The 26,590-nt window shown below is 42.3% G+C and overlaps 1 protein-coding gene across 1 annotated transcript in view; it reads right to left on the bottom strand.

The window, feature by feature from the left end:
• Positions 1-26,590, bottom strand: part of LOC115170639 (glutaredoxin domain-containing cysteine-rich protein 1-like) — a 35,006-nt gene that overhangs the window by 3,287 nt on the left and 5,129 nt on the right. Inside the window, exons 2-4 of the mRNA XM_029726888.1 lie at positions 21,547-21,554; positions 8,934-9,173; positions 8,334-8,399 (exon numbers count right to left, since the gene is read on the bottom strand). Coding sequence (XP_029582748.1) covers positions 8,334-8,399; positions 8,934-9,173; positions 21,547-21,554 — 314 coding nt within the window. The remainder of the gene's footprint in view (positions 1-8,333; positions 8,400-8,933; positions 9,174-21,546; positions 21,555-26,590) is intronic.

A 26,590-nucleotide genomic window follows, 5' to 3' on the forward strand; every position in this document is an offset into this window, starting at 1 on the left:
CACCTGGGCCAGACAGGTTAATGTGTCTGTACTGGGGTACCAGGGGGAGATGGCTCCAGTATGGAGTTGGGGGGCCAGACCCTTGGTCTCTACACAATGAGAACAGTCTTTACAGCAGATACTGTCTGCTGTGAATTATTAGTGACCCATTCCATACATCTGTTGTTTGTCATGAACATCCAGGAGGATGGACTTTGCTATAAAATGCTATGGCTCAAATCCGCTCGTTGGGCTCTCAACGAATCACCTATGGAAGTTTGATTGTTTTGAAGAAATTTTAATGTCTCCTTTTGATTACAATAATTCCACGACACAAGTCATGCCACCGGCTGAATTGAAAGCTAATTAGCATAGTTCTGTAGTGTATGTAAGGGTTAATGTGCATCGTTGTATGCCTAATTGTGCTCTTTACTTTGAAAGCTTGTCAACATGGCCTTGTATTCTGCTGTTATTTTCCCTGATAGGAAAGGTGTTACGAATTCCTTGCTGGTGACTGTTATCCGCATCTCACAACCCTGAGCTGCACATTCCACTCCCCATCCCCCACACTTGGAGCCTGAGAGTCTCGGGGGTACCATAAACCTGCCTCTCAAACTCTCCCTGACCTGTGTGACCTGTGCCACGATACGTTGCTAGGGATGTTACTAGGGGGCCGGACATCTGCCCATCCTCTTGACTATACAGGTCACACAATACTTGCAGTCTCCCTCAAGCAGCATCTCTGTCTCTGCCCATCAACAACTTACTCATATCTCTGGACTTGTGAGATGGTGTGTGTTGTGAGTTGTGTGACATGTATATATTGCTCTAAATAGTTAGTTCAGGGACTATATATAATTTATACAGTCCTTTATTACTGCTCGTGATATCATACGTACAGTATATTCATTGCCTTTCATTTCCTTCAACAGAACCACTACTTTTCCCACTTTTCATTCCCATGTGCATCCGCATGCCCATCTTCCTTAGTGGGTTTAAAAACAGTGTCTTGCAAAAGTATTCATCCCCCTTGGCGTTTTTCCTATTTTGTTGCATTACACCCTGTAATTTAAATAGATTTTCATTTTTTGAAACAAGTAATTTTTTTAATTTCCCTTCACCAATTTGGACTATTTTTGTGTATGTCCATTACATTAAATCAAAATTAAAATATATTTCAATTACAGGGTGTAATGCAACAAAATAGGAAAAACGCCAAGGGGGATGAAAACTTTTGCAAGACGGGATGAATACTCTTGCAAAAGTATTCATCCCCCTTGGCGTTTTTCCTATTTTGTTGCATTACACCCTGTAATTTAAATAGATTTTAATTTTGATTTCATGGACATACACAAAAATAGTCCAAATTGGTGAAGTGAAATGAAAAAAATTACTTGTTTCAAAAAATTTAAAAGAATATAAAACGGAAAAGTGGTGCATGCATATTGTCACGTCCTGACCAGTAATAGGGGTTATTTGTTATTGTAGTTTGGTCAGGACGTGGCAAGGGGTATTTTTGGTTTATGTGGTTCGGGGTGTGTGTCTATGTAGAGGGGTGTTTGATTTATGTATTCCGGGGTTTTTGGCACTGTTCTATGTTAGTGTATTTCTATGTTCTGTCTAGTCTAGTCTATTTCTATGTTTAGTTTATTGGGGTTGGACCTTCAATTGGAAGCAGCTGGTTATCATTGCTTCTGATTGAAGGTCCTATAAGTAGGAGTTTGTTTTCATGGGTTTTTTTTGGTGGGAGATTGTGCTGGGTATAGCTCTGTGCCTTACCGGCCTGTTATTTTTCATTGTGTTTTTTCCTGTGTACGAATTTATTTTGGTTTACCTTCTTTGTCCGTTTAAATAAAAGAAGATGAGTGCACATTTCCCCGCTGCGTCTTGGTCCACTTTACTCTACGACAACCGTGACAGAATCCTCACCAACCAAGGACCAAGCAGCGGGGTAAGGAGCAAAGGGATAATTATATGGACTATCGGGAGTTTTGGACGTGGGAGGAGATTTTGGCCGGAGAGGGCCCATGGAGGAAGTCTGGTGAGGACCGGGAACGCTACCGGGGAACACGACTGGCGTTTAAGCCGAAGAGGCACCCCCAATAACTTTTTTTGGGGGGGCACACGGGTAGTTTGGCTGGGCCAGGCAGTAGACCTAAGCCAGCTCCCCGTGCTTTTTATGGGAAGCAGGTGGAGAAGAGAGCGCCGGAGTATGCGGAAGTGCGCCCGATTTCGCTCAGGCCCCTGCACAGCCCAGTTCTCCCTGTGCCAGCACTTCGCTTATGCAGGGCTACTAGTTCCATCCAGCCACGACGGGTTGTGCAGGAGGTGCGATCGAGACCGCCAGTGCGTTTCCATGGCCCGGTATATCCAGTACCAGCACCACGCACCAGGCCTCCAGTGCGTCAGCCCAGTCCAATTCAGCCTGTTCCTGCTCCTCGCACTAGCCTTGAAGTGCGTGCCTCCAGTCTGATACCTCCAGTACCAGCCCCACGCACTAGGCTTCCAGTGCGTCAGCCCAGTCCGGTACGTCCTGTTCCTGCTCCTCGCACTAGCCTTGAAGTGCGTGTCTCCAGTCTGATACCTCCAGTACCAGCACCACGCACTAGGCTTCCAGTGCATCAGCCCAGTCCAGTACGTCCTGTTCCCGCTCCTCGCATTAGCCTTGTAGTTCGTGCCTCCAGTCTGATACCTCCAGTATCAGCCCCACGCACTAGGCTTCCAGGACGTCAGCCCAGTCCAGTACGTCCTGTTCCCACTCCTCGCACTAGCCTTGAAGTGCGTGCCTCCAGTCTAATACCTCCAGTACCAGCCCCACGCACTAGGCTTCCAGTGCGTCAGCCCAGTCCAGTACGTCCTGTTCCCGCTCCTCGCACTAGCCTTGAAGTGCGTGCCACCAGTCTGATACCTCCAGTACCAGCCCCACGCACTAGGCTTCCAGGACATCAGCCCAGTCCAGTACGTCCTGTTCCCACTCCTCGCACTAGCCTTGAAGTGCGTGCCTCCAGTCTGATAGCTCCAGTACCAGCCCCACGCACTAAGCTTCCAGTGTGTCAGCCCAGTGCAGTATGTCCTGTTCCCGCTCCTCGCACTGGCCTTAGTGTGTGTCCCTAGTCTGATACCTCCAGTACCAGCCCCACGCACTAAGCTTCCAGTGCGACAGCCCAGTCCAGTACGTCCTGTTCCCGCTCCTCGCACTAGCCTTGGGGTGCGTGTCCCTAGTCTGATACCTCCAGTACCAGCCCCATGCACTAGGCTTCCAGTGCATGAGCCCAGTCCAGTACATCCTGTTCCTGCTCCCCGCACTAGCCCTGAGGTGCGTGTCCCCAGTCTGGTACCTCCACTACCAGTCCCACGCATCAGGCTTCCAGTGCGTCAGCCCAGTCCTGAGCTTCCGGCAACAGTGCCTCGTCCAGAACTTCCAGCAACAGTGCCTCGTCTAGAACTTCCGGCAACAGTGCCTCGTCCAGAACGTCCGGCAACAGTGCCTCGTCCAGAACGTCCGGCAACAGTGCCTCGTCCAGAACGTCCGGCAACAGTGCCTCGTCCAGAACGTCCGGCAACAGTCCCTCGTCCAGAGAATCCGGCAACAGTGCCTCGTCCAGAGTGTCCGGAACCAAGAGAGACGGCCCACTGTCCGGAACCAAGAGACGGCCCACTGTCCGGAACCAAGAGAGACGGCCCACTGTCCGGCACCGAGTGAGTCTGCCTACGGTCCGGCACCGAGTGAGTCTGCCTACGGTCCGGCACCGAGTGAGTCTGCCTACGGTCCGGCACCGAGTGAGTCTGCCTACGGTCCGGCGCCGAGTGAGTCTGCCTACGGTCCGGCGCCGAGTGAGTCTGCCTACGGTCCGGCGCCGAGTGAGTCTGCCTACGGTCCGGCGCCGAGTGAGTCTGCCTGCGGTCCGGCGCCGAGTGAGTCTGCCTGCAGTCCGGAGGCGAGTGAGTTTGCCTGCAGTCCGGAACCGAGTGAGTCTGCCTGCAGTCCGGAGCCGAGTGAGTCTGCCTGCAGTCCGGAACCGAGTGAGTCTGCCTGCAGTCCGGAGCCGAGCGAGTCTGCCTACAGTCCGGAACCGAGTGAGTCTGCCTACAGTCCGGAACCGAGTGAGTCTGCCTACAGTTCGGAACCGAGTGAGTCTGCCAACAGTCCGGAACCGAGTGAGTCTGCCTACAGTCCGGAACCGAGTGAGTCTGCCTACAGTCTGGAGCTTCCAGAGTCGGCTTACAGTCCGGAGCTCCCACAGACGCTCTACAGCCCTGAGCAGTCAGCAGGGGTGGACAGGTTGGGTGGGGGAAGTAGACCTGAGCCTGAGCCACCTCCAGTATAGGTTGGTTGGGGAGGGAGGGGTGTAACACAGGAGCCGTCGTTGACGGCAGCCACCCTCCCTTTAGTTTAGGGGACTTATTTTTGTTTTGGGGTTATTTTCTTTATTTGTGTGAGGTGCATCCGGGGTCTGCACCTTTGGGGGGGGGGGGGTACTGTCACGTCCTGACCAGTAATAGGGGTTATTTGTTATTGTAGTTTGGTCAGGACGTGGCAGGGGGTATTTGGTTTATGTGGTTCGGGGTGTGTGTCTATGTAGAGGGGTGTTTGATTTATGTATTCCGGGGTTTTTGGGCACTGTTCTATGTTAGTGTATTTCTATGTTCTGTCTAGTCTAGTCTATTTCTATGTTTAGTTTATTGGGGTTGGACCTTCAATTGGAAGCAGCTGGTTATCATTGCTTCTGATTGAAGGTCCTATAAGTAGGAGTTTGTTTTCATGGGTTTTTTGGTGGGAGATTGTGCTGTGTATAGCTCTGTGCCTTACCGGCCTGTTATTTGTCGTTGTGTTTTTTGTGTACGTATTTATTTTGGTTTACCTTCTTTGACCGTTTAACTTCTCTAGGTTATGTGGGACCTACTCAACAGCCAGTGGAATCCCGTGGCGCGTTATTCAAATACCTTAGAAATGCTATTACTTCAATTTCTCAAACATATGACTATTTTACACCATTTTAAAGACAAGACTCTCGTTAATCTAACCACACTGTCCGATTTCAAAAAGGCTTTACAACGGAAGCAAAACATTAGATTGTCAGCAGAGTACCCAGCCAGAAATAATCAGACACCCATTTTTCAAGCTAGCATATAATGTCACATAAACCCAAACCACAGCTAAATGCAGCACTAACCTTTGATGATCTTCATCAGATGACACTCCTAGGACATTACGTTATACAATACATGCATGTTTTGTTCAATCAAGTTCATATTTATATCAAAAAACAGCTTTTTACATTAGCATGTGACGTTCAGAACTAGCATACCCACCGAACACTTCCGGTGAATTTACTAAATTACTCACGATAAACGTTCACAAAAAACATAACAATTATTTTAAGAATTATAGATACAGAACTCCTTTATGCAATCGCTATGTCCGATTTTAAAATAGCTTTTCGGCAAAAGCACATTTTGCAATATTCTGAGTAGATAGCCCAGCCATCACGGGCTAGCTAATTTGACACCCACCAAGTTTGGCCCTCACCAAACTCCGATTTACTATTAGAAAAATTTGATTACCTTTGCTGTTCTTCGTCAGAATGCACTCCCAGGACTTCTACTTCAATAACAAATGTTGGTTTGGTTCAAAATAATCCATAGTTATGTTCAAATATCCTCTGTTTTGTTCGTGCGTTCAAAACACTATCCGAAGGGTGACGAAGGGGGACGCGCCCGACGCGTTTCGTGACAAAAATGTCTAAATATTCCATTACTGTACTTCGAAGCATGTCAACCGCTGTTTAAAATCAATTTTTATGCGATTTTTCTCGTAAAAAAGCAATAATATTCCGACCGGGAAACCCTGTTTTCGTTCAAAGACGCGCCCCAGTCTCATTGTTCTCTGATCGACCACTATCCAAATGCGCTACAGTTTTTCAGCCAGGGGCTCCAAAGCCATCATTCAGCGTTTTGCCGCCTTCTGAGAGCCTATGGGAGCCGTAGGAAGTGTCACGTTACAGCAGAGATCCTCAGTTTTCAATAGAGTGTAGAAGCCCAAGAAATGGTCAGAGAGGGCACTTCCTGTAAGGAATCTTCTCAGGTTTTTGCCTGCCATATGAGTTCTGTTATACTCACAGACACCATTCAAACAGTTTTAGAAACTTTAGGGTGTTTTCTATCCAAAGCCAATAATTATATGCATATTCTAGTTTCTGGGCAGTAGTAATAACCAGATTAAATCGGGTACGTTTTTTTTCTCCGGCAGTGCAAATACTGCCCCCTACCCTAGAGAGGTTAATAAAGATGAGTGCACATTTCCCCGCTGCGTCTTGGTCCACTTTACCCTACGACAACCGTGACACATATGTATTCACCCCCTTTGCTATGAAGCCCCTACTTAAGCTCTGGTGCAACCAATTACCTTCAGAAGTCTCTTAATTAGTTAGATTGCACACAGGTGAACTTTTATTAAGTGGCACATGATCTGTCACATGATCTCAGTATTTATACACCTGTTCTGAAAGGCCCCAGAGTCTGCAACATCACAAAGCAAGGGGCACCACCAAGCAAGTGGCACCATGAAGACCAAGAAGCTCTCCAAACAGAGGGGGAAAGTTGTGGATAAGTACAGATCAGGGTTGGGTTATAAAAAAATATCAGAAACTTTGAACATCTCACGGCGCACCGTTAAATCCATTATAAAAAATGAAAGAATATGACACCACAACAAACCTGCCAAGAGAGGGCCGCCCACCAAAACTCACGGACCAGGGGGCATTAATCCGAGAGGCAACAAAGAGACCAAAGATAACCCTGAAGGAGCTGCAAAGCTCCACAGCAGAGATTGGAGTATCTGTCCATAGGACCACTTTAGGCCGTACACTCCATAGAGCTGGGCTTTACAGAAGAGTGTCCAGAAAAAGCCATTGCTTAAAGAAAAAAATAAGCAAACACGTTTGGTGTTTGCCAAAACGCATGTGAGTGACCCCCAAACATATGGAAGAATGTATTCTGGTCAGATGAGACAAAAAATTTGCTTTTTGGCCATCAAGGAAATCGCTGTCTGGCTCAAACCCAAAACCTCTCATCACCCGAGAACACCATCCCTATAGTGAATCATTGTGGTGGCAGCATCATGCTGTGGGGATGTTTTTCATCGGCAGGGACTGAGAAACTGGTCAGAATTTAAGGAATGATGGATGGCGCTAAATACAGGGAAATTCTTGAGGGAAACCTGTTTGTCTTCCAGAGATTTGAGACTGGGATGGAGGTTCACCTTCCAGCAGAACAATGACCCTAAGCATGCTGCTAAACCAACACTCGAGTGGTTTAAGGGGAAACATTTAAATGTCCTGGAATGGCCAAGTCAAAGTACAGACCTCAATCCAATTGAGAATCTGTGGTATGACTTAAAGATTGCTGTACACCAGAGGAACCCATCCAACTTGAAGGAGCTAGAGCAGTTTTACCTTGAAGAATGGGCAAAAATCCCAGTGGCTAGATGTGCCAAGCTTATAGAGACATACCCCAAGATACTTGCAGCTGTAATTGCTGCAAAAGGTGGCTCTACAAGGTATTGACTTTGGGGGTGGGTGAATAGTTATGCACGCTCAAGTTTTCAGTTTTTTTGTCTTATTTCTTGTTTGTTTCACAATAAAAAATATTTTGGATCTTCAAAGTGGTAGGCATGTTGAGTAAATCAAATGATACAAACCCCCCCCCCGCCCAATTTTTTTTTTTTAATTCCAGGTTGTAAGGCAACAAAATAGGAACAATGCCAAGGAGGGTGAATACTTTTGCTAGCCACTGTAAAGTTCCTGTGGGGGTAACTCTTGGTCTGCTTTATTTCCCTCTAACCGGGGGCAGTGTCAATGAGTCACAAACCAGTAAAATACATAGAGCCGGGTCGCTCTCTTTCAAAAACGTTTTCACAGTAGTATGTCTGTCAGTGTCTTTGCTCTGTTTGAAACACTTCAGTTCACACAACCTCAATTTTTGATATGACCCTCACCTGTGTGTGAACAAATTTGTTGGATGCAGAATCAATAACAAGCCTTCCATTATTGATGGCCATTTATTGATGCCCATTCGTCATTTGTCAGTTCACTGATGTATTATTGATGCCATATCACTGTCGCTGAGTAGGCCTATATGGTATATCAGAATGATCAATACTATTTTCCTATCCTGTGTTTCATTTATGTTTATTTTAATCATATTTAATTGCAAACATATTGGAGTATTTTTGTATTTTGAGGCGTCAGAGGCATCAGCTGAAACATGACATTGAATTTGTTAATAACTGTGCAGTTACCAGTGTTATTACTGAATATATTGTATCTGTTAGGTGGTAGTTGATTAAAAATTACCTCAATTTTGGCCAGACGATCCTGAAGTTCTCCTGATTCATTCATGTCCAATATTTTCTCAGCACCCTGCAAAGTTATTATCATCGTGTAAGATGCATCATGTCATTACTAGACCTTTGAAAATTTCATAGCTAATATATTCATAACACTTCGATAGGATCAAGGTGGATCAGTGCTTGACTTGGACCGAAATAGGGACCCATACTAATTTTGTGTGTCGGTACTGTTTATACTTTTGAGCTAATAATTCAATAAGAGGTGCAGGAACTCAATCAGTTGAAAATTTGACGTGCCGGTACTCAGCTGCAGTGAGCTCCTACCCAAGTCAAGCACTGAGATGGATTGTATATTTTGTTTGATGGTAAAAAAAACATGCTATAATGTTTCACAATAGGTCGTTTGTCATTTCAAATGTCAACATTATTCATAAAGTGTCTCAGTGTAGGAGTGATGAATCAGGTCCCTCTGTACATGTAATCTTATTCATTATGATATAAAAGACCATGCTGATTCTAAATCAGTACTCCTAGTCTGAGATGTTTTATGAATACAGGCCCAGGAATTGTAAGATGAGTTGTATGACCAAGTGAAAACACTGACCCCGAGATAGTGTCCATCGATGAACACGACTGGTAGCGAGAGAGGTTCGCCCACACGCTTGCATCGTTCTTCCAGGTCCTTCCCATACTCACAGTGCAGGGCTATATTCTTCTCCAGAAACTTGACCCTGTGGTTTGAAAAGATCTTCCGTACCAACTCACACCGTTCAAACGTGGTCCTTACTACTCGAAAGCTGGTGGTGTAGATCACTATCCGCCCAAATTCTAGTGTCAACTCGGGCTTGTAAGGAAAACACACAAAAAGGAAATTAGATACTGTATGTGATCAACCTTATACTCTCCCCTACATACAGTATTTATTTCTACAGTGAAGTTAAAACATTTAATTTGGCACTATACTCCAGCATTTTGGATTTTACATCAAATGTTTTATGAGGTGACAGTATAGAATCTCACCTTTTATTTAAGTGTATTTTCATACATATCTGTTTTACCAGATAGATATGAATGCACTTTATGTATCCAGAGTGACTTACAGTAGTGAGTGCATACATTTCATACAGTACTGGTCCCCCGTGGGAATTGAACCCACAACCCTGGCGTTGCAAACACCATGCTCTACCAACTGAGCCACACGGGACCACTTGTTCACTTGTTCACTTGTTCACTTGTAGTGTATTAAATTTAGTAAAAAGTGTAGTATTTGGTTCAATATTTCTAGCATGCAATGACTACATCAAGCTTTTAAAAGATTTGGCATGGGCCCTCAAATCCTCAAACAGTTATACAGCTGCACCATTGAGAGCATCTTGACTGGCTGCATCACTGCTTGGCATGGCAACTGCACCGCCCTCGATTGCATGGTGCTACAGAGGGTGGTGCGGACAACCCAGTGCATCACTTGGGCCGAGCTCCCTGCCATCCTGGACCTCTATATCAGGTGGTGTGAAAGGATGGCCCGGAAAATTGTTAAAGTCTCCAGTCACCCAAACCATAGACTGTTCTTTCTTCTTCCGCACGGCAAGCGGTACAAGTCTGACACCAGCAGGCTCCTGAACAGCTTCTATCCCCAAGCCGTAGACTGTTCTTTCTGCTTCCGCACAGCAAGCAGTACAAGTCTGACACCAGCAGGCTCCTAAACAGCTTCTATCCCCAAGCCATAAGAATGCTAAATAGCTAACAAAATGGCTACACAGATAGATATCTGCATTGACCCTAAATATGCACATCCACACACACTCTACTGTATGCACATTCTACACACACTCACTCACACTGACACTCCAAAACACACAGACACAAACTTCATTTGCTCACACACACACCACAACACGCACACACATTCATACTGACTCTACACACACAAACACACAGTCGCATACGATCATCATATACGCTACTGCTACTCTGTTTATCATATATCCTGATGCCTAGTCACCTTACCTCTATACATATAAATAAAATAAAACAATGTTTTAAGTGAAATATTAGCTATTGTCTGAAGCTGAAAAAGACAGGAAATCCAAAAGCTAATTTGACCTATGCGCTAACAAGGCTTTTCATCATAATCAGTTTAACTACTGCTAGAGTACTGTGGCTTTATTGATCTACTGTACTTCAACAACAGATGTACTCACACTGGATGGGTTGATTAGGATTCTAACCTTCTCTCAAACAGCCTAATACATACTCTTACAGTAGGTTTATCCCATTAATGAACTTGGTAATGTAAAAATGTTTTTTCCTTAGGAACATTCCTAGAAAGTCATGCCACCATACAGTATTGCTGTGCATTAAAACTATTTTAAATTGCATAAAACAACATGGCTGTCAATGGCAGCCTACAGTGGTTAGTTTTGAAAATGGTACAGCTCTTTAACAGTTTAAGCAACTGACACTAGACCAACTGTAAAAGGGTCTTACAGTTACATAACTAGTTTATGAACTATATAATGATTTAAATGTGCTTACATTTACACAAAATAAATTCATTTACCACAGTACCTAACTTCCCCCATGATGGATTTTCTGAATACAGTCACAAAACAGTTACCAACATATTAAAATAAAAAGGAACTACATATTTTCATAAAAAAAGTATTTTGATAAGTATATTGAACAAAAATATAAATGTAACATGTGAAGTGTTGGTCCCATTTTTCATGAGCTAAATCAAAAGATCCCAGAAATGTTCCATACGCACAAAAACCTTTTTCTCAAAAATGTTGTGCACAAATTTGTTTACATCCCTGTTAGTGTACATTTCTCTTTTGTCAAAATTATCCATCCACCTGACAGGTGTGACATATCAAGAAGCTGATTAATTACACAGGTGCACCTAAAATGTGCAGTTTTGTCACACAACACAATGCCACAGATTTCTCAAGCTTTTAAGGAGCGTGCAATTGTCATGTGGATTGCAGGAATGCCCACCAAAGCTCTTTCCAGAGAATTGAATGTGAATTTCTCTACCATAAGCCACCTCCAAAATCGTTTAAGAGAATTTGGCAGTACGTCCAACTGGCCTCACAACCGCAGACCACGTGTAACCACACCAGCCCAGGACCTCCACATCCAGCTTCTTCACCTGCGAGATCGTATGAGAACAGCCACCCAGACAGCTGATGAAACTGGGTTTGCACAACCAAATAATTTCTGCACACTGTCAGAAACTGTCTCAGGGAAGCTCATCGGCCTGCTCATTGTCCTCACCAGGATGTTGACCTGACTGCAGTTCCATGTTGTAACCGACTTAAGTGCTCACATTCGATGGCCACTTGCATGCTGCAGAATTGTGCTCTTCACGGATGAATCCCGGTTTCAACTGTAACGGACAGATGGCAGACAGCGTGTATGGCGTCGTGTGGGCACATGGTTTGTGATGTTAACGTTGTGAACAGAGTTCGCCATGTTGGAGGTGGGGTTATGGTATGGGCAGGCATATGCTACGGACAATATCTAGCAACTTCGCACAGCCATTGAAAAGATCAACTCTATATGAAGGAGATGTGTTACGCTGCATAAGGCAAATGGAGGTCCCACCAGTATTCCAAGTCATGTAAAATCCATGGATTAGGGCAGGGGCGCAACTTTCACTGGGGACGGGGGGGCATGACCATCCCCACATTCTGAAATTGCATATTTGTTTCCTCCTCCTCAGTTTTATCATTGCACTGTGATACAAAAGGCAGCACCGGTAAGATCTTGGACCATGCGGACGCCACAGAGTTGTCGGATAGGCTGTTTTACAGTTTCAGCCGGCAGAATTATAGGACCGCATGGACACCACAAAGCGCGTGGACAGGCTGTGTGTAGCTTTTGAAAGGCTGGCGTATAGGATGAGCATGGGAGAGACGAACAGATGCTGCTGCTGTCTGTTGCGCTTTTTCTCAGAATTGTAAAAGCAAGCAGAGCAGAAACTTGACTGATCTAGCCTCTACAGGATTGCCCCCCCCAGGACATAGACATATCTGATATGAGCAGAAAGCTTAAATTCTTGTTCATCTAACTGCACTGTCCAATTTACAGTAGCTATTACAGTGAAAAAATACCATGCTATTGTTTGAGGAGAGTGCACAATTATGAACATGAAAATGTATGAATAAACTAACTAGGGGTCATTTAGGCAGGCTTGATACAACAATTTGAACATATATGCAATGGTTCATTGGATCAGTATAAAACGTTGCACATACACTGCTGCAATCTAGTGTCCAAATTGCGCCTGGGCTGGAATAATACATTATGGCCTTTCTCTTGCATTTTCAAAGATGATGGTATAAAAAAAATACAAAAAAACTGATGTTTTTTTCTTTGTATTATCTTTTACCAGATCTAAAGTATCATTTTAGGCGAAAATTTAAAAAAGGGGTGGATCCTTAAGAGGCTAGCTGGCAAGGTAACTGCTGTTTGACAGAAAAAAGTACAGTGCCTTGCAAAAGTATTCATCCCCCTTGGCATTTTTTCTATTTTGTTGCATTACAACCTGTAATTTAAATGGATTTTTGTTTTTATTTCATGTAATGGACAAGTCCAAATTGGTGAAGTGAAATGAAAAAAATTACTTTTTGGAATTAAATTTGGAAAAATTCAAAACGGAAAAGTGGTGCGTGCATATGTATTCATCTCCTTTGCTATGAAGCCCCTAAATAAGATCTGGTGCAACCAATTACCTTCAGAAGTCACATAATTAGTTAAATAAAGTCCACCTGTGTGCAATCTAAGTGTCACATGATCTGCCACATGATCTCAGTATATATACACCTGTTCTGTAAGGCCCCAGAGTCTGCAACACCACTAAGCAAGGGGCACCATGAAGACCAAAGAGCTCTCCAAACAGGTCAGGGACAAAGTTGTGGAGAAGTACAAATCAGGGTTTGGTTATAAAAAAATATCCGAAACTTTTAACATCCCACGGAGCACCATTAAATCCATTATTAATAATTGGAAAGAATATGGCATCACAACAAACATGCCCACCAAAACTCAAAGACCAGGCAATGAGTGCATTCATCCGAGAGGCAACAAAGAGACCAAAGATAACACTGAAAGAGCTTCGAAGCTCCACAGTGGAGAATGGAGTATCTGCCCATTGGACCACTTTAAGCCGTACACTCCACAGAGCTGGGCTTTACGGAAGAGTGGCCAGAAAAAAGCCATTGCTTAAAACCTGTTGGGGCTAGGGGCAGTATTTGCACAGCCAAATAAAAAACTTACCCGATTTAATCTGGTTACTACTCCTGCCCAGAAACTAGAATATGCATATAATTCGTAGATTTGGATAGAAAACACTCTAAAGTTTCTAAAACTGTTTGAATGGTGTCTGTGAGTATAACAGAACTCATATGGCAGGCCAAAACCTGAGAAGATTCCATACAGGAAGTGCGCTGTCTGACAATTTGTTGTCCTTCTGTTGCATCTCTATCGAAAATACAGCATCTGTGCTGTAACGTGACACTTTCTAAGGCTCCCATTGGCTCTCTAAAGCCACCAGAAAGTGGAATGGGGTGTCTGCTGTCTCTGGGCAAAGTACAACATCTCTGTTTGTGAGTGGTCAGCCTGGGGACAGTGAGACTGAGATGCGCGTTCATGAGAATTCTCAATTTTTTTCTTTCAGCCTTTGAATGAATACAACGTTGCCCGGTTGAAATATTATCGCTATTTTACGAGAAAAATAGCATAAACATTTATTTTAAACAGCGTTTGACATGCTTCTAAGTACGGTAATGGAATATTTTGCATTTTTTTGTCACCAAATGCGCTCGCGCATCACCCTTCGGATAGTGACCTGAACGCACGAACAAAACAGAGCTATTTGAATATAACGATTGATTATTTGGAACCAAAACAACATTTGTTGTTGAAGTAGAAGTCCTGGGAGTGCATTCTGACAAAGAACAGCAAAGGTAATCCAATTTTTCTAATAGTAATTCTGAGTTTAGTGAGTCCCAAACTTGGTGGGTGTCAAATTAGCTAGCCGTGATGGCCGAGCTATGTACTCAGAATATTGCAAAATGTGCTTTCGCTGAAAAGCTATTTTAAAATCTGACACCGCGATTGCGTAAAGGAGTCCTGTATCTATAATTCTTAAAATAATTGTTATGTATTTTGTCAACGTTTATCATGAGTAATTTAGTAAATTCACCGGAAGTGTTCGGTGGGTATGCTAGTTCTGAACATCACATGCTAATGTAAAAAGCTGTTTTTTTTATATAAATATGAACTTGAATGAACAAAACATGCATGTATTTTATAACATAATGTCCTAGGAGTGTCATCTGATGAAGATCATCAAAGGTTAGTGCTGCATTTAGCTGTGGTTTTGGTTTTTGTGACATATATGCTTGCTTTGAAAATGGCTGTGATTATTTTGGGCAGGGTACTCTCCTGACATAATCTAATGTTTTGCTTTCGCTGTAAAGCCTTTTTGAAATCGGACAATGTGGTTAGATTAACGAGAGTCTTGTCTTTAAAATGGTGTAAAATAGTCATATGTTTGAGAAATGTAAGTTATAGCATTTTTGAGGTTTTTGTATTTCACACCACGCGATTCCACGGGCTGTTGACTAGCCCATAGAAGTTAAAGAAAAAAATAAGCAAACACGTCTGGTGTTCGCCAAAAGGCATGTGGGAGACTCCCTAAACATATGGAAGAAGGTACTCTGGTCAGATGACATTAAAATGTAGCTTTTTGTTCATCAAGGAAAATGCTATGTCTGGCGCAAACCCAACAACTCTCATCACCCCGAGAACAACATCCCCACAGGGAAGCATGGTGGTGGCAGCATCATGCTGTGGGGATGTTTTTCCTCGGCAGGGAGTGAGAAACTGGTCAGAGTTGAAGGAATGATGGATGGCACTAAATACAGGGAAATTCTTGAGGGAAACCTGTTTAAGTCTTCCAGAGATTTGAGACTGGGATGGCGGTTCACCTTCCATCAGGACAATGACCCTAAGCATGCTGCTAAAGCAACACTCGAGTGGTTTAAGGGGAAACATTTAAATTTCTTGGAATGGCCAACTCAATGCCCAGACCTTAATCCAATTGAGAATCTGTGGTATGATTTAAAGATTGCGGTACACCAGCAGAACCCATCCAACTTGAAGGAGCTGGAGCAGTTTTGCCTTGAAGAATGGGCAAAAATCCCAGTGGCTAGATTTGCTAAGCTATAGAGACATATAGAGACCCCAAGAGAGACCTATAGAGACTTGCAGCTGTAATTGCTGCAAAAGGTGGCTTTACAAAGTATTGACTTTGGGGGTGGGTGAATAGATATGCAAGCTCAGGTTTTCTGTTTTTTTGTCTTAGTTCTTGTTTGTTTCACAAGAAAAACTATTTTGCATTTTCAAAGTGGTAGGCCTGTTGTGTAAATCAAATGATTTTAACTCCCCAAAAATCTATTTTAATTTCAGGTTGTAAGCCAACAAAATAGGAACAATGCCAAAGGGGTGAATACTTTCACAAGCCACTGTAGCCTATACAGGTTTGATTTATCATTACAATTGATTAATCAATTCAATTTGTTTTTATAAGCTCATTGAGGCCATCTCCCAAAGTACTAATCCAGTATTGATGGAAGTCCCGCCTTCGCGGGAATCCCATGTGGTTTCAACCCTCAGGGATAAGTGAATCAAAAATGTTTCAAATAAAAATTCAGTTGAGACCCAACTTTGTCTCACATATTTAACAAGTGGTTACTCTTCTGATATCCAGCCAATTTCTAGCTGATTGGATATCGTCGTCTCATTAAATTTAACTAAGATGTAAAAATTGCCAGACTTACCTTTTCAGGTGGATCTTTGTGAATAATATCCAAATTCATTAGTTTCTACAAATGAGACAATTTAAACTTTTCCACATGAACCTAGAACCCACACTACGCTTTCAGGTCAATTAAAGTGTAACTCCCAAATAGCCTATACAGGTTTGATTTTTCATTAACATTGATTAATCAATGAAATGTGCTTTTGCAAGCTCATTGAGTCCAACTCCCACGTCACTAATCCAGTATTGATGGTTCATTAACGTTTTTAAATAGATTAAAATCGTCTTTGCAGCTTCCACCGAATCAAAAAACGAACTTAGAAAAAAACTAAAAACTTTTTTTTAAATAATGTGCAAGCTGTCAGAGGGGGTGGTTCCCAGTCCCCCGCTAATTGGTTAACCTCTCTGGGCCAGTGGGACGCTTCCACCTACTCAACAGCCAGTGTAATCCCGTGGCGCGATATTCAAATACCTTAGAAATGCTATTACTTCAATTTCTCAAACATATGACTATTTTACACCATTTTAAAGACAAGACTCTCGTTAATCTAACCACATTGTCCGATTTCAAAAAGGCTTTACAACGAAAGCAAAACATTAGATTATGTCAGCAGAGTACCCAGCCAGAAATTATCAGACACCCATTTTTCAAGCTAGCATATAATGTCACATAAACCCAAACCACAGCTAAATGCAGCACTAACCTTTGATGATCTTCATCAGATGACAATCCTAGGACATTATGTTATACAATACATGCATGTTTTGTTCAATCAAGTTCATATTTATATCAAAAACCAGCTTTTTACATTAGCATGTGACGTTCAGAACTAGCATACCCGCCGCAAATTTCTGGCGAATTTACTAACAATTTACTAAATTACTCACGATAAACGTTCACAAAAAGCATAACAATTATTTTAAGAATTATATGTACAGAACTCCTCTATGCACTCGATATGTCCGATTTTAAAATATATTTTCCGTGAAAGCATATTTTGCAATATTCTAAGTAGATTGCCCGGCATCACAGGGCTAGCTATTTAGACACCCAGCAAGTTTAGCCTTCACCAAACTCCGATTTACTATTAGAAAAGTTTGATTACCTTTGGTGTTCTTCGTCAGAATGCACTCCCAGGACTTCTACTTCAATAACAAATGTTGGTTTGGTCCAAAATAATCCATAGTTATGTTCCAACAGCGGCGTTTTGTTTGTGCGTTCAAGACACTATCTGAAGTGTAAATAAGGGTCACGCGCACGGCACATTTCGTGACCAAAAAATTCAAAATATTTCATTACCGTACTTCGAAGCATGTCAACTGCTGTTTAAAATCAATTTTTATGCCATTTTTCTCGTAAAAAAGCGATAATATTCCGACCGGGAATCTGCAATTAGGTAAACAGAGGAAAGAAAATAAAGCATGGGGTCGACTCGGGCACGCGCCTAAGCCTATTGTCCTCTGATCGGCCACTTGGCAAAGGCGATAATGTGTTTCAGCCAGAGGCTGCCTCGATATCGTTCAGCTTTTTCCCGGGCTCTGAGAGCCTATGGGAGCCGTAGGAAGTGTCACGTTACAGCTAAGATCCTCAGTCTTCAATAAACAGAGGCAAGAACAACAACACCTTGTCAGACAGGCCACTTCCTGCATGAAATCTTCTCAGGTTTTTGCCTGCCATATGAGTTCTGTTATACTCACAGACACCATTCAAACAGTTTTAGAAACTTTAGGGTGTTTTCTATCCAAAGCCAATAATTATATGCATATTCTAGTTACTGGGCAGGAGTAGTAACCAGATTAAATCGGGTATGTTTGAAGGAGGTTTTTATCAAGGATCTCTCTGTACATTACTCTGTTCATCGTTCCCTCGATCCTGACTAGTCTTCCAGTCCCTGCCACTGAAAAATATCCTCACAGTATGATGCTGCCGCCACCATGCTTCACGGTAGAGATGGTGCCAGGTTTCCTCCAGACGTGACGCTTGATATTCAGGCCAACAAGTTCAATTTGATTGGTTTTGGTTTTATCAGACCAGAGAATCTTGTTTCTCATGGTCTGAGAGTCCTTTAGGTGCCATTTTGGCAAACTCCAAGCGGGCTGTCATGTGCCTTTTACTGAGGAGTGGCTTCTGCATGGTCACTCTACCATAAAGGCCTGATTGGTGGAGTGCTGCAAAGATGACTGTTGTCGTGGACGAATCAGAATTAGTTGGGTAACATTTTCTGTTTTATTAGTATAATATGCTTATTTGAGGTACTTGTCATTAGAAAGTGTCCATTGGACTCTGGTGTCTTTTCAGTTGCACGTCTACCTTAGCTGGGGCTCAGACACTTGGGGCCCAGAGAGGGGAGAGGTCAGATGTCTTCATATGTGAATGTGTCTTTACTTATTCTTAAACCATGTGAAGGGATGGCGTGATTAATGGGGAACCAATGACTTGTCTCCACAATGTCTGTGAGCAAGTCACTCCCACCTTTTCTTTATTGTGGGGAGGATTATGGCAGTAAATGGACCCTTGTATGTCCTCTCTTAGATCTCGCACTTATCCTGTGATAATATATGGCCTAGAGGCTCACTCTCAGTGAGCCTGTCCAGGAGTGGGAACAAGAGGTGTTTTACTGAGGATGGGCCACTATGAGATAGCACTGACAAAGGAGATTTATGATGTATTTTGATAAGAACGCCTAAAAAGCATTCCAGAGGACATGAGCTAATGGTTCTGTTCTATACCGTACCCGGGAGGGCCGGTTCTAGGGAGACCAGATACTGGGCTATTCAATGAACCAGGTTGACATAGCAGTTACTGTCTGCTGTGTTTTATGGATATCTGTCATACAAAACTTAACCTTTGTGAACTGTTACTAAGTATCTGTGGTTTGTCAATGTACGTTGAAGGGGGTGTATCGTTGCTATAAAAGATCCCTGTAGCCATTGTGTAATCACCTTCCTGGTTCATTCCAGAGAGTGCATTATTGAAGGTCAAGAACTTTTGCAAAAGTATCTTAATAAGTATTAAAAGATGTGGTTTAACTCGGACTGGTGTGTTTGTAACTCCTCATTTGGTAATGCGGAAATTAGCCACCACACTGTCCTTATGGAAGGTTCTTCCATATCCACAGAGGAACTCTGGAGCTCTTTCAGAGTAACCATCGGGTTCTTGGTCACCTCCCTGACCAAGGCCCTTCTTCTCCGATTGCTCAGTATGGCCAGGCAGCCAGCTCAAGGAAGTGATTCCAAACTTCTTCCATTTAAGAATGATGGAGGTCACTGTGTTCTTGGAGACCTTCCATGCTGTAGACATTTTTTGCTACCCTTCCCCAGATCTGTGCTTCGACACAATCCTGTCGCGGAGCTCTATGGACCATTCCTTCGACCTCATGTCTTGGGTTTTGCTCTGACATGCACAGACAGTTATATGCCTTTCCAAATCATGTCCAATCAATTGAATGTACCACAGGTGGACTCCAATCAAGTTGTAGAAATAGCTTATGGATGATCAATGGAAACAGAATGGACCTGAGCTCAATTTCGAGTCTCATAGTAAAGGGTCTGAATACTATGAGGTATAAGGTATTTCTGTTTTCACTTTGTCACTATGGGGTATTGTGTGTAGATTGATGAGGTAAAACATTTATTTAATCCATTTAGAATAAGGTTTAACATAACAAAATGTGGAAAAAGGGAAGGGGTCTGAATACTTTCCCGAATGCACTGTAGTAGGTTCTATGGATGGTCTTAAACTGCAGTAATTTATGTCTGAGATTATATGAACATGACTGGGCATTCTAACATATCTGTATCCATTCAACATCATCAATAGTGCCCTCCCAGGTCTTCCTCACATTTTTGTTTGACATGTTTTGTGTCATCGTGAAAAAACTCTATGATCCATTGATACAGTTTGGAAATCAACTTTAGAGGTTTGTCAGACTGCCTTAAAATAGTTTCAATATTTGAAGCCTCTTGCTTGCCAGTGATTGCTGCACAGAGAGAATAAAGTGTTGTGTCGGCAAAAGTTCACCTCTGCGCTGTCACAGGCTGGCTTCCCTGGCTGCCTGACCCTGATGAGACCCTTGTCACCATCTGATCCTGCTCAGATGAGGCATGACAAAGAATTGCCTTGGTGTACATTTATACATTATATTATCTATGGATTGAACCAGTGGTTCAATAATTAAGTGTCCATAATTTACAAAGTGTACATTTTTTCTGGCAGTCATATCATACCTCATCTGACATTAAAAAAATATATAGAAATAGATCAAGTATATCCACCTGTAATCTGCCAAAACAGTACAACCCCAATCAAAGTAAGTACAGAATATTGAGTTGTTGTACATTTAGCCTTTTCTCAATATTGTAATAGCATGATGTTCTACTGGAAACCTGTCTTTATCTATGTGCTTACACAAATGACTAAGTACTTACACAAATGACTGATGATCGGCTGAGAGAAATTGATGAAAAGATTGTGGGAGATGTTTTGTTTTACTTTAGTGCAGCCTTTTACACTATCGATCATAATCTGCTGCTGGAAAAAGATGTGTTGTGGCTTCCCATCCCCTGCTATATTGTGGATCAATAGTTACACCTTATGGAACAGTGGGGACTGTGAAGAGACACACACACTGGCACAGACACACGCATTCCCACACACATGATAACATACAGACACATACGCATGGATTTTGTGTTGTAAATATGTGGTAGTAGATTAGTGGGCTGATTGCACACACTTAATGTGTTGTGAAATATGTTTTGCAAAATATTGTAATGTTTTTAAAATTGTATATAACTGCCTTAATTTTGCTGAACCCAAGGAAGAGTAGCTGCTGCCTTGGCGGGTGTGTTGTTGCCTACCCTCAACACCTGGGGGCAGCCCGTCAGGAAGTCCAGGGGAGAGGTAGGCTACACCTGCAGTCAGACTGTTACTAGGAGGGTGTGTATGGCAACTGCTCGGCATCTGCCCGTAAGGCGCTACAGATGGTAGTGCGTACGGCCCATTACATCACTGGGGCCAAGCTTCCTGACACCCAGGACCTATATACTAGGCGGTGTCAGAGGAAGGCCCAAAAAAGTGTTAAAGACTCCAGTCACCCAAGTCATAGACTACTACTCTCTCCTGCCGCACAGCAAGCAGTACCTGAGTGCCAATTCTAGGACCAAAAGGCTTCTTAACAGCTTCTACCCCCAAGCCATAAGACTGCTGAACAATTAATCAAATGGCCACCCGGACTATTTACATTCAACCCCCCCAACCCCCTTGCTACTCGCTGTTTATTATCTATGCATAGTCACTTTACAAATGACCTTGACTAACCTGTACCCTCGCACATTGCCTCGAACCGGTACCCCCTGTATATAGCCTCGTTATTGTTATGTAATTTACTTGTGTTACTTTTTGATTTAATTTTTTTTTTTACTTTAGTTTATTTAGTCTTTTTTTTTTCAAACTCTTTTTCTTGAACTGCATTGTTGGTTAAGGGCTTGTAAGTATGCATTTAACGGTAAGGTCTACAGCTGTTGTATTCGGCGCATGTGACAAATACTATTTAATTTTATTTTGATTTGTGTATGTGTGTGGTCTTTCTTTATCTCAACTCTCACTGATCATTTATCTCATGCACTGGTCTCTCATTTCCCCTCTCTCTCCCTCCCCTACGCCATCAGTGCGTGATGGCGTAGCGCACACAAATATACTTTTTTGCTTAAGTTTTCATGTACCGAATACATGTCACAATCTTCTTCGTCTGAAGATATAGAGAAATCATCGTCGGAGAATGTGGACCAATACGCAGCAGGGTTATGTGTACTCATCTTCTTTTTATTATGGATAAGAAGGTAAACCGAAAGCAAAACACGTACACAGGAAAAACACGACGACGACTAACAGGCTTGTAAGGCACAAAGCTATACACAGCAATTAATCTCCCACAACTCACAAACCCAAACACATACCTATATATAGGACTCTCAATCAGAGGCAACTAGAAACACCTGCCTCCAATTGAGAGTCCAACACCCAAACCTAAACATAGAAAACTAAACAGAACGTAGAAATACAAACCTAGAACATACCCAAAACCCAGAACTAACAAACCAAACACCCTAATTAACAACCAACCACCCCGAACCATATAAAACAAATACCCTCTGCCAAGTCCTGACCAAACTACAATTACAAATAATCCCTAATACTGGTCAGGACGTGACAATACAAATCTAAAGTTCAATGCGTTTCCATCGCATTTTGAACTAAATAGCAAATGTGCCTACTCTGGTCTTGGCACGTGCGCTCTAGCCAACAGCTGTGAGAAGGCTAGTCTTGATGATGAGATTATTATGGATATTTCTATTTGTCAAATGGCAGTCAAGCATCGATCATTATGTCACCAGAATCAGACCCTCAATATTTATTGGAAAGGAGCATCAAGATCACAGTGCATTTTCATCACCCTGTGAAGTTCATCATGTTATTTAATCTGTAGCCTAATAAACTGTATGGTTTCCCATATCACCGCGTGACTCGAAGTTTACTTCGAAATTATGGTTATTACATCAGTATTTGCGCATAAAGACTTTTCCACCGCCATTTCTCGTATAGTTAATTTTACCGACACAAAAAGATCCCACCGTGTCGAACTAACAAATTATCTGTCAACATTTCTAAAGTTGTACTGAAACTTTCCATCACAGACATTATGACCAGAGCTTGCAACCTGGTACAGGTTATCAGTCAACCTACTAGAGTAGCTACGAACAGCACAGGAATGCAATCATCAACATGTATTGATCCCATCTTTACTAATACTGCAGAAATTTGCTTTAAAGCAATATCCAAATCCATCAGATGTAGTGATCAGAAAATAGTAGCCATATCTAGGTAAAACAAAGTTCCAAAGGCAGGGCTTAATATAGTGTATAAGAGGTCATACAATATGTTTTCTAGTGATTCTTATGTTGATGATGAAATTGCTTATTCCAGTTACTAATAAGCATGCACCCATTAAGAAAATGACTATAAAAACTGTTAAATCCCCTTGGATTGATGAGGAATTGACAAATTGTATGGTTGAGAGGGATGAGGCAATAGGAATGGCAAATAAGTCTGTCTGCACAACCGATTGGCAAACGTACTGAAAACTGAGAAATCATGTGACTAAACGGAATAAAAAGTATAAGAATCTATACTATGAAACATAGATACATTATATAAAGGATGATAGTGAAAAGCTTTGGAACACCTTAAATGAAATTTTGGGGAAAAAGGCAAACTCAGCTCCATCATCCATTGAATCAGATGGCTCATTCATCACAAAACCCACTGATATTGCCAACTACTTTAATGATTTTTTCATTGGCAAGATTAGCAAACTTAGGCATGACATGCCAGCAACAAACACCGGCACTACACATCCAAGTATAACTGACCAAATTATGAAAGACAAGCATTGCCATTTTGAATTCCGCAAAGTGAGTGTGGAAGAGGTGAAAAAAATTGTTGTATATCAACAATGACTAACCACCGGGGTCTGACAACATGGATGGAAAATTACTGGCAGCTGTTTCAATATTTACTAATAACATTCCACTGGCTTAAAGTAAAGCCAGTGTGTCTATAGAACACTTAACAAAGAGCTTCAGTTCGTTTTAGAATGGGTGGCAAGGAATAAGTTAGTCCAAAATATTTCCAAAAGTAAAAGCATTGTATTTGGGATAAATCATTCATTAAACCCTAAACCTCAACTAAATATTGTGATATAAAATGTGGAAATTGAGTAAATTGAGATGACTAAATAGCTTGGAGTAACCCTGGATTGTAAACTGTCATGGTCAAAACATAATGATACAACAGTAGCTAAGATGGGGAGAAGTCTGTCTATAATAAAGTGTTGCTATGCCTTTTTAACAACGCTATCAACAAGGCAGGTCCTACAGGCCCTAGTTTTGTCGCACCTGGACTACTGTTCCGTCGTGTGTTCAGGTGCCACAAAGCGGGATTTATGAAAATTACAATTGGCTCAGAACAGGGAAGCACGCCTGGCCCTTAAATGTACACAGAGAGCTAACATTAATGATATGCATGACAATCTCTCCTGGCTCAAAGTGGAGGAGAGATTGACTTCATCACTACTTGTTTTTGTAAGAAGTGTTGACAAGCTGAATGCACCGAGATGTCTGTTTAAACTACTAGCACACAGCTCGGACACTCATGCATACCCCACAAGACAAGCCACCAGAGGTCTCTTTACAGTCCCCACAGACTATGGGAGGCGCACAGTACTGCATAGAACCATGACTACATTGAACTCTATTACACATCAGGTAACTAACTGATGCAAGCAGTAGAATCAGATTTTAAAAAACAGATAAAAACACACCTTATGGAACAGCGGGGACTGTGAAGACACACACAAATACTGTAGGTCCAGACACACGCATAGGCACACAAACGCTAGGACACCAACTCTACACATATGTACATTCTAATATTGTTGTATGGTGGTATTTTGTAATGTAAGCCTTGGCAGCAGCTAATGGGGATCCCTAATAAATACAAATACTTTACCCGTATAATAACTGTGGATGGAAATGTGGTTACTGAGCATGACAAAATGTGCTGATGGAAGAATATCCACAGACCTCAGTTCCAGGTGCAACACACACACACACACACACACACACACACACACACACACACACACACACACACACACACACACACACACACACACACACACACACACACACACACACACACACACACACACACACACAGCAGGCTAATGGAAGTTAATGGGGCCTAATGGAGTGTACTGTAAAATGGGATGATGTAGACTTTAGCCCTTTGTTATTGTCAGAGCGTGTTTAATGTGAACAGTGTTATAAGGTAATTTAGCAGACTGTATAACAGTAGCGTATGGTCCTACAATGTGAGCATTATTAGAGACTGCTAGAGGGTAGTAAACTGGACTAGTCTGCCTTGTTGTTCAATAGAGTCAAATGAAACCTCTCTTTCAGGAGTGAGCATCAGAAAAGAAAAGCAAAAATTGGAAGAAAGAGGTAGAAGCACAGCAAGGCACAGTAGATGTGAGGATGTCTCCATCTGTTTTTATGACCTCATGCTACAGTCGTATTAAGTATTATACGATTATCACATTTCACACTGTGCGATGTTACCAAATCAAAATCTTGATATCAACCTGGCCAGATTGTAAATTTTCTTCAGTTCTGTCGTCATATTTTGCGATTGGCTTGCGAGGCTATGTCATCTGCAGCGGTTTATTTGATCTACACTTGTGCCAGCACAAGCAGCGCAAGCCTCTCTCTATGCTTATTAGGACCGGGATACCAGTATCGCAATATTTTTTCAATGGCAAAAATAAAAACACGAAACAGATCAAACTCTTTGGTCCTTTAGAAACCTGCTGTATGTAGAATAATGTGTGCTATAGCTTGGTAAATAAATAAATGTGACTCTGGATGACATGTTGTTTGCTTCAAACATTAGGGCTGTTTTCATAAAGAAGTTAAATCCACATCGTGTTTTGTTTCTTTGTCAAGACACTAAATAGTATCGCGAAATTGGTATCGTCCTGGCCCTATTGCTTATGTGCGAGTTAAGTGAGTTCGCAAAGTAGGCCTATGCATCTTTGAAATAGTTTTCAAATACTTAATTATTTAAATATTGGAGAAAAAAATGTCTCGTAACACCAGCCACACAACACGATCAATGAAAAAAACATTCCTAATTACTGATTGCTTTGTTAATTGTTTGTAGATAATGTTAGTGTTATGTCTCCTCTGTGTGTGTCTCCTATGTGTGTGGATGGATGCATTCACAGACACAGCAATCCGCTTGTTGGGGGTGAACAGGGAGCACAATGCTGTAGCAGTGGGACAGAGGAGATGGCATTTCAGAGGGCTTCGTCAGATTTAAGGAGTTAGAGAGGTAACTTTGGGATAACCGGTACCATGAAAGTGGCTCACCTCTTATCAAGGTACATTTCTATGGCATCAAATCCTTCAGAACTAACCTGCTCCGGGACAGGCTAACTCAGATCTAACTTGATTTTTCCTGAATGAAATGTCTCATCCTGTCACGCCCTGGCCATAGAGAGGGTTTTATTCTCTATTTTGGTTAGGCCAGGGTGTGACTAGGGTGGGCATTCTATGTCCTTTTTTCTATGTTTTGTATTTCTTTGTTTTGGCCTGGTATGGCTCTCAATCAGGGACAGCTGTACATCGTTGTCGCTGATTGGGAGCCATACTTAGGCAGCCTGGTTCATTTCTGTTTTGTATTACTTACCTGACAGAACTGTTTGGCTGTCGTTTCTTGTTTCTTTGTTTCAGTGTTCAGATCAAATAAATTCATGATGAGCACTAACAACGCTGCGCCTTGGTCTACTCCCTGCGACAGCCGTTACACATCC

This window comes from Salmo trutta, chromosome 32 (genome assembly GCF_901001165.1).
Source record: "Salmo trutta chromosome 32, fSalTru1.1, whole genome shotgun sequence".
Taxonomy (NCBI): domain Eukaryota; kingdom Metazoa; phylum Chordata; class Actinopteri; order Salmoniformes; family Salmonidae; genus Salmo; species Salmo trutta.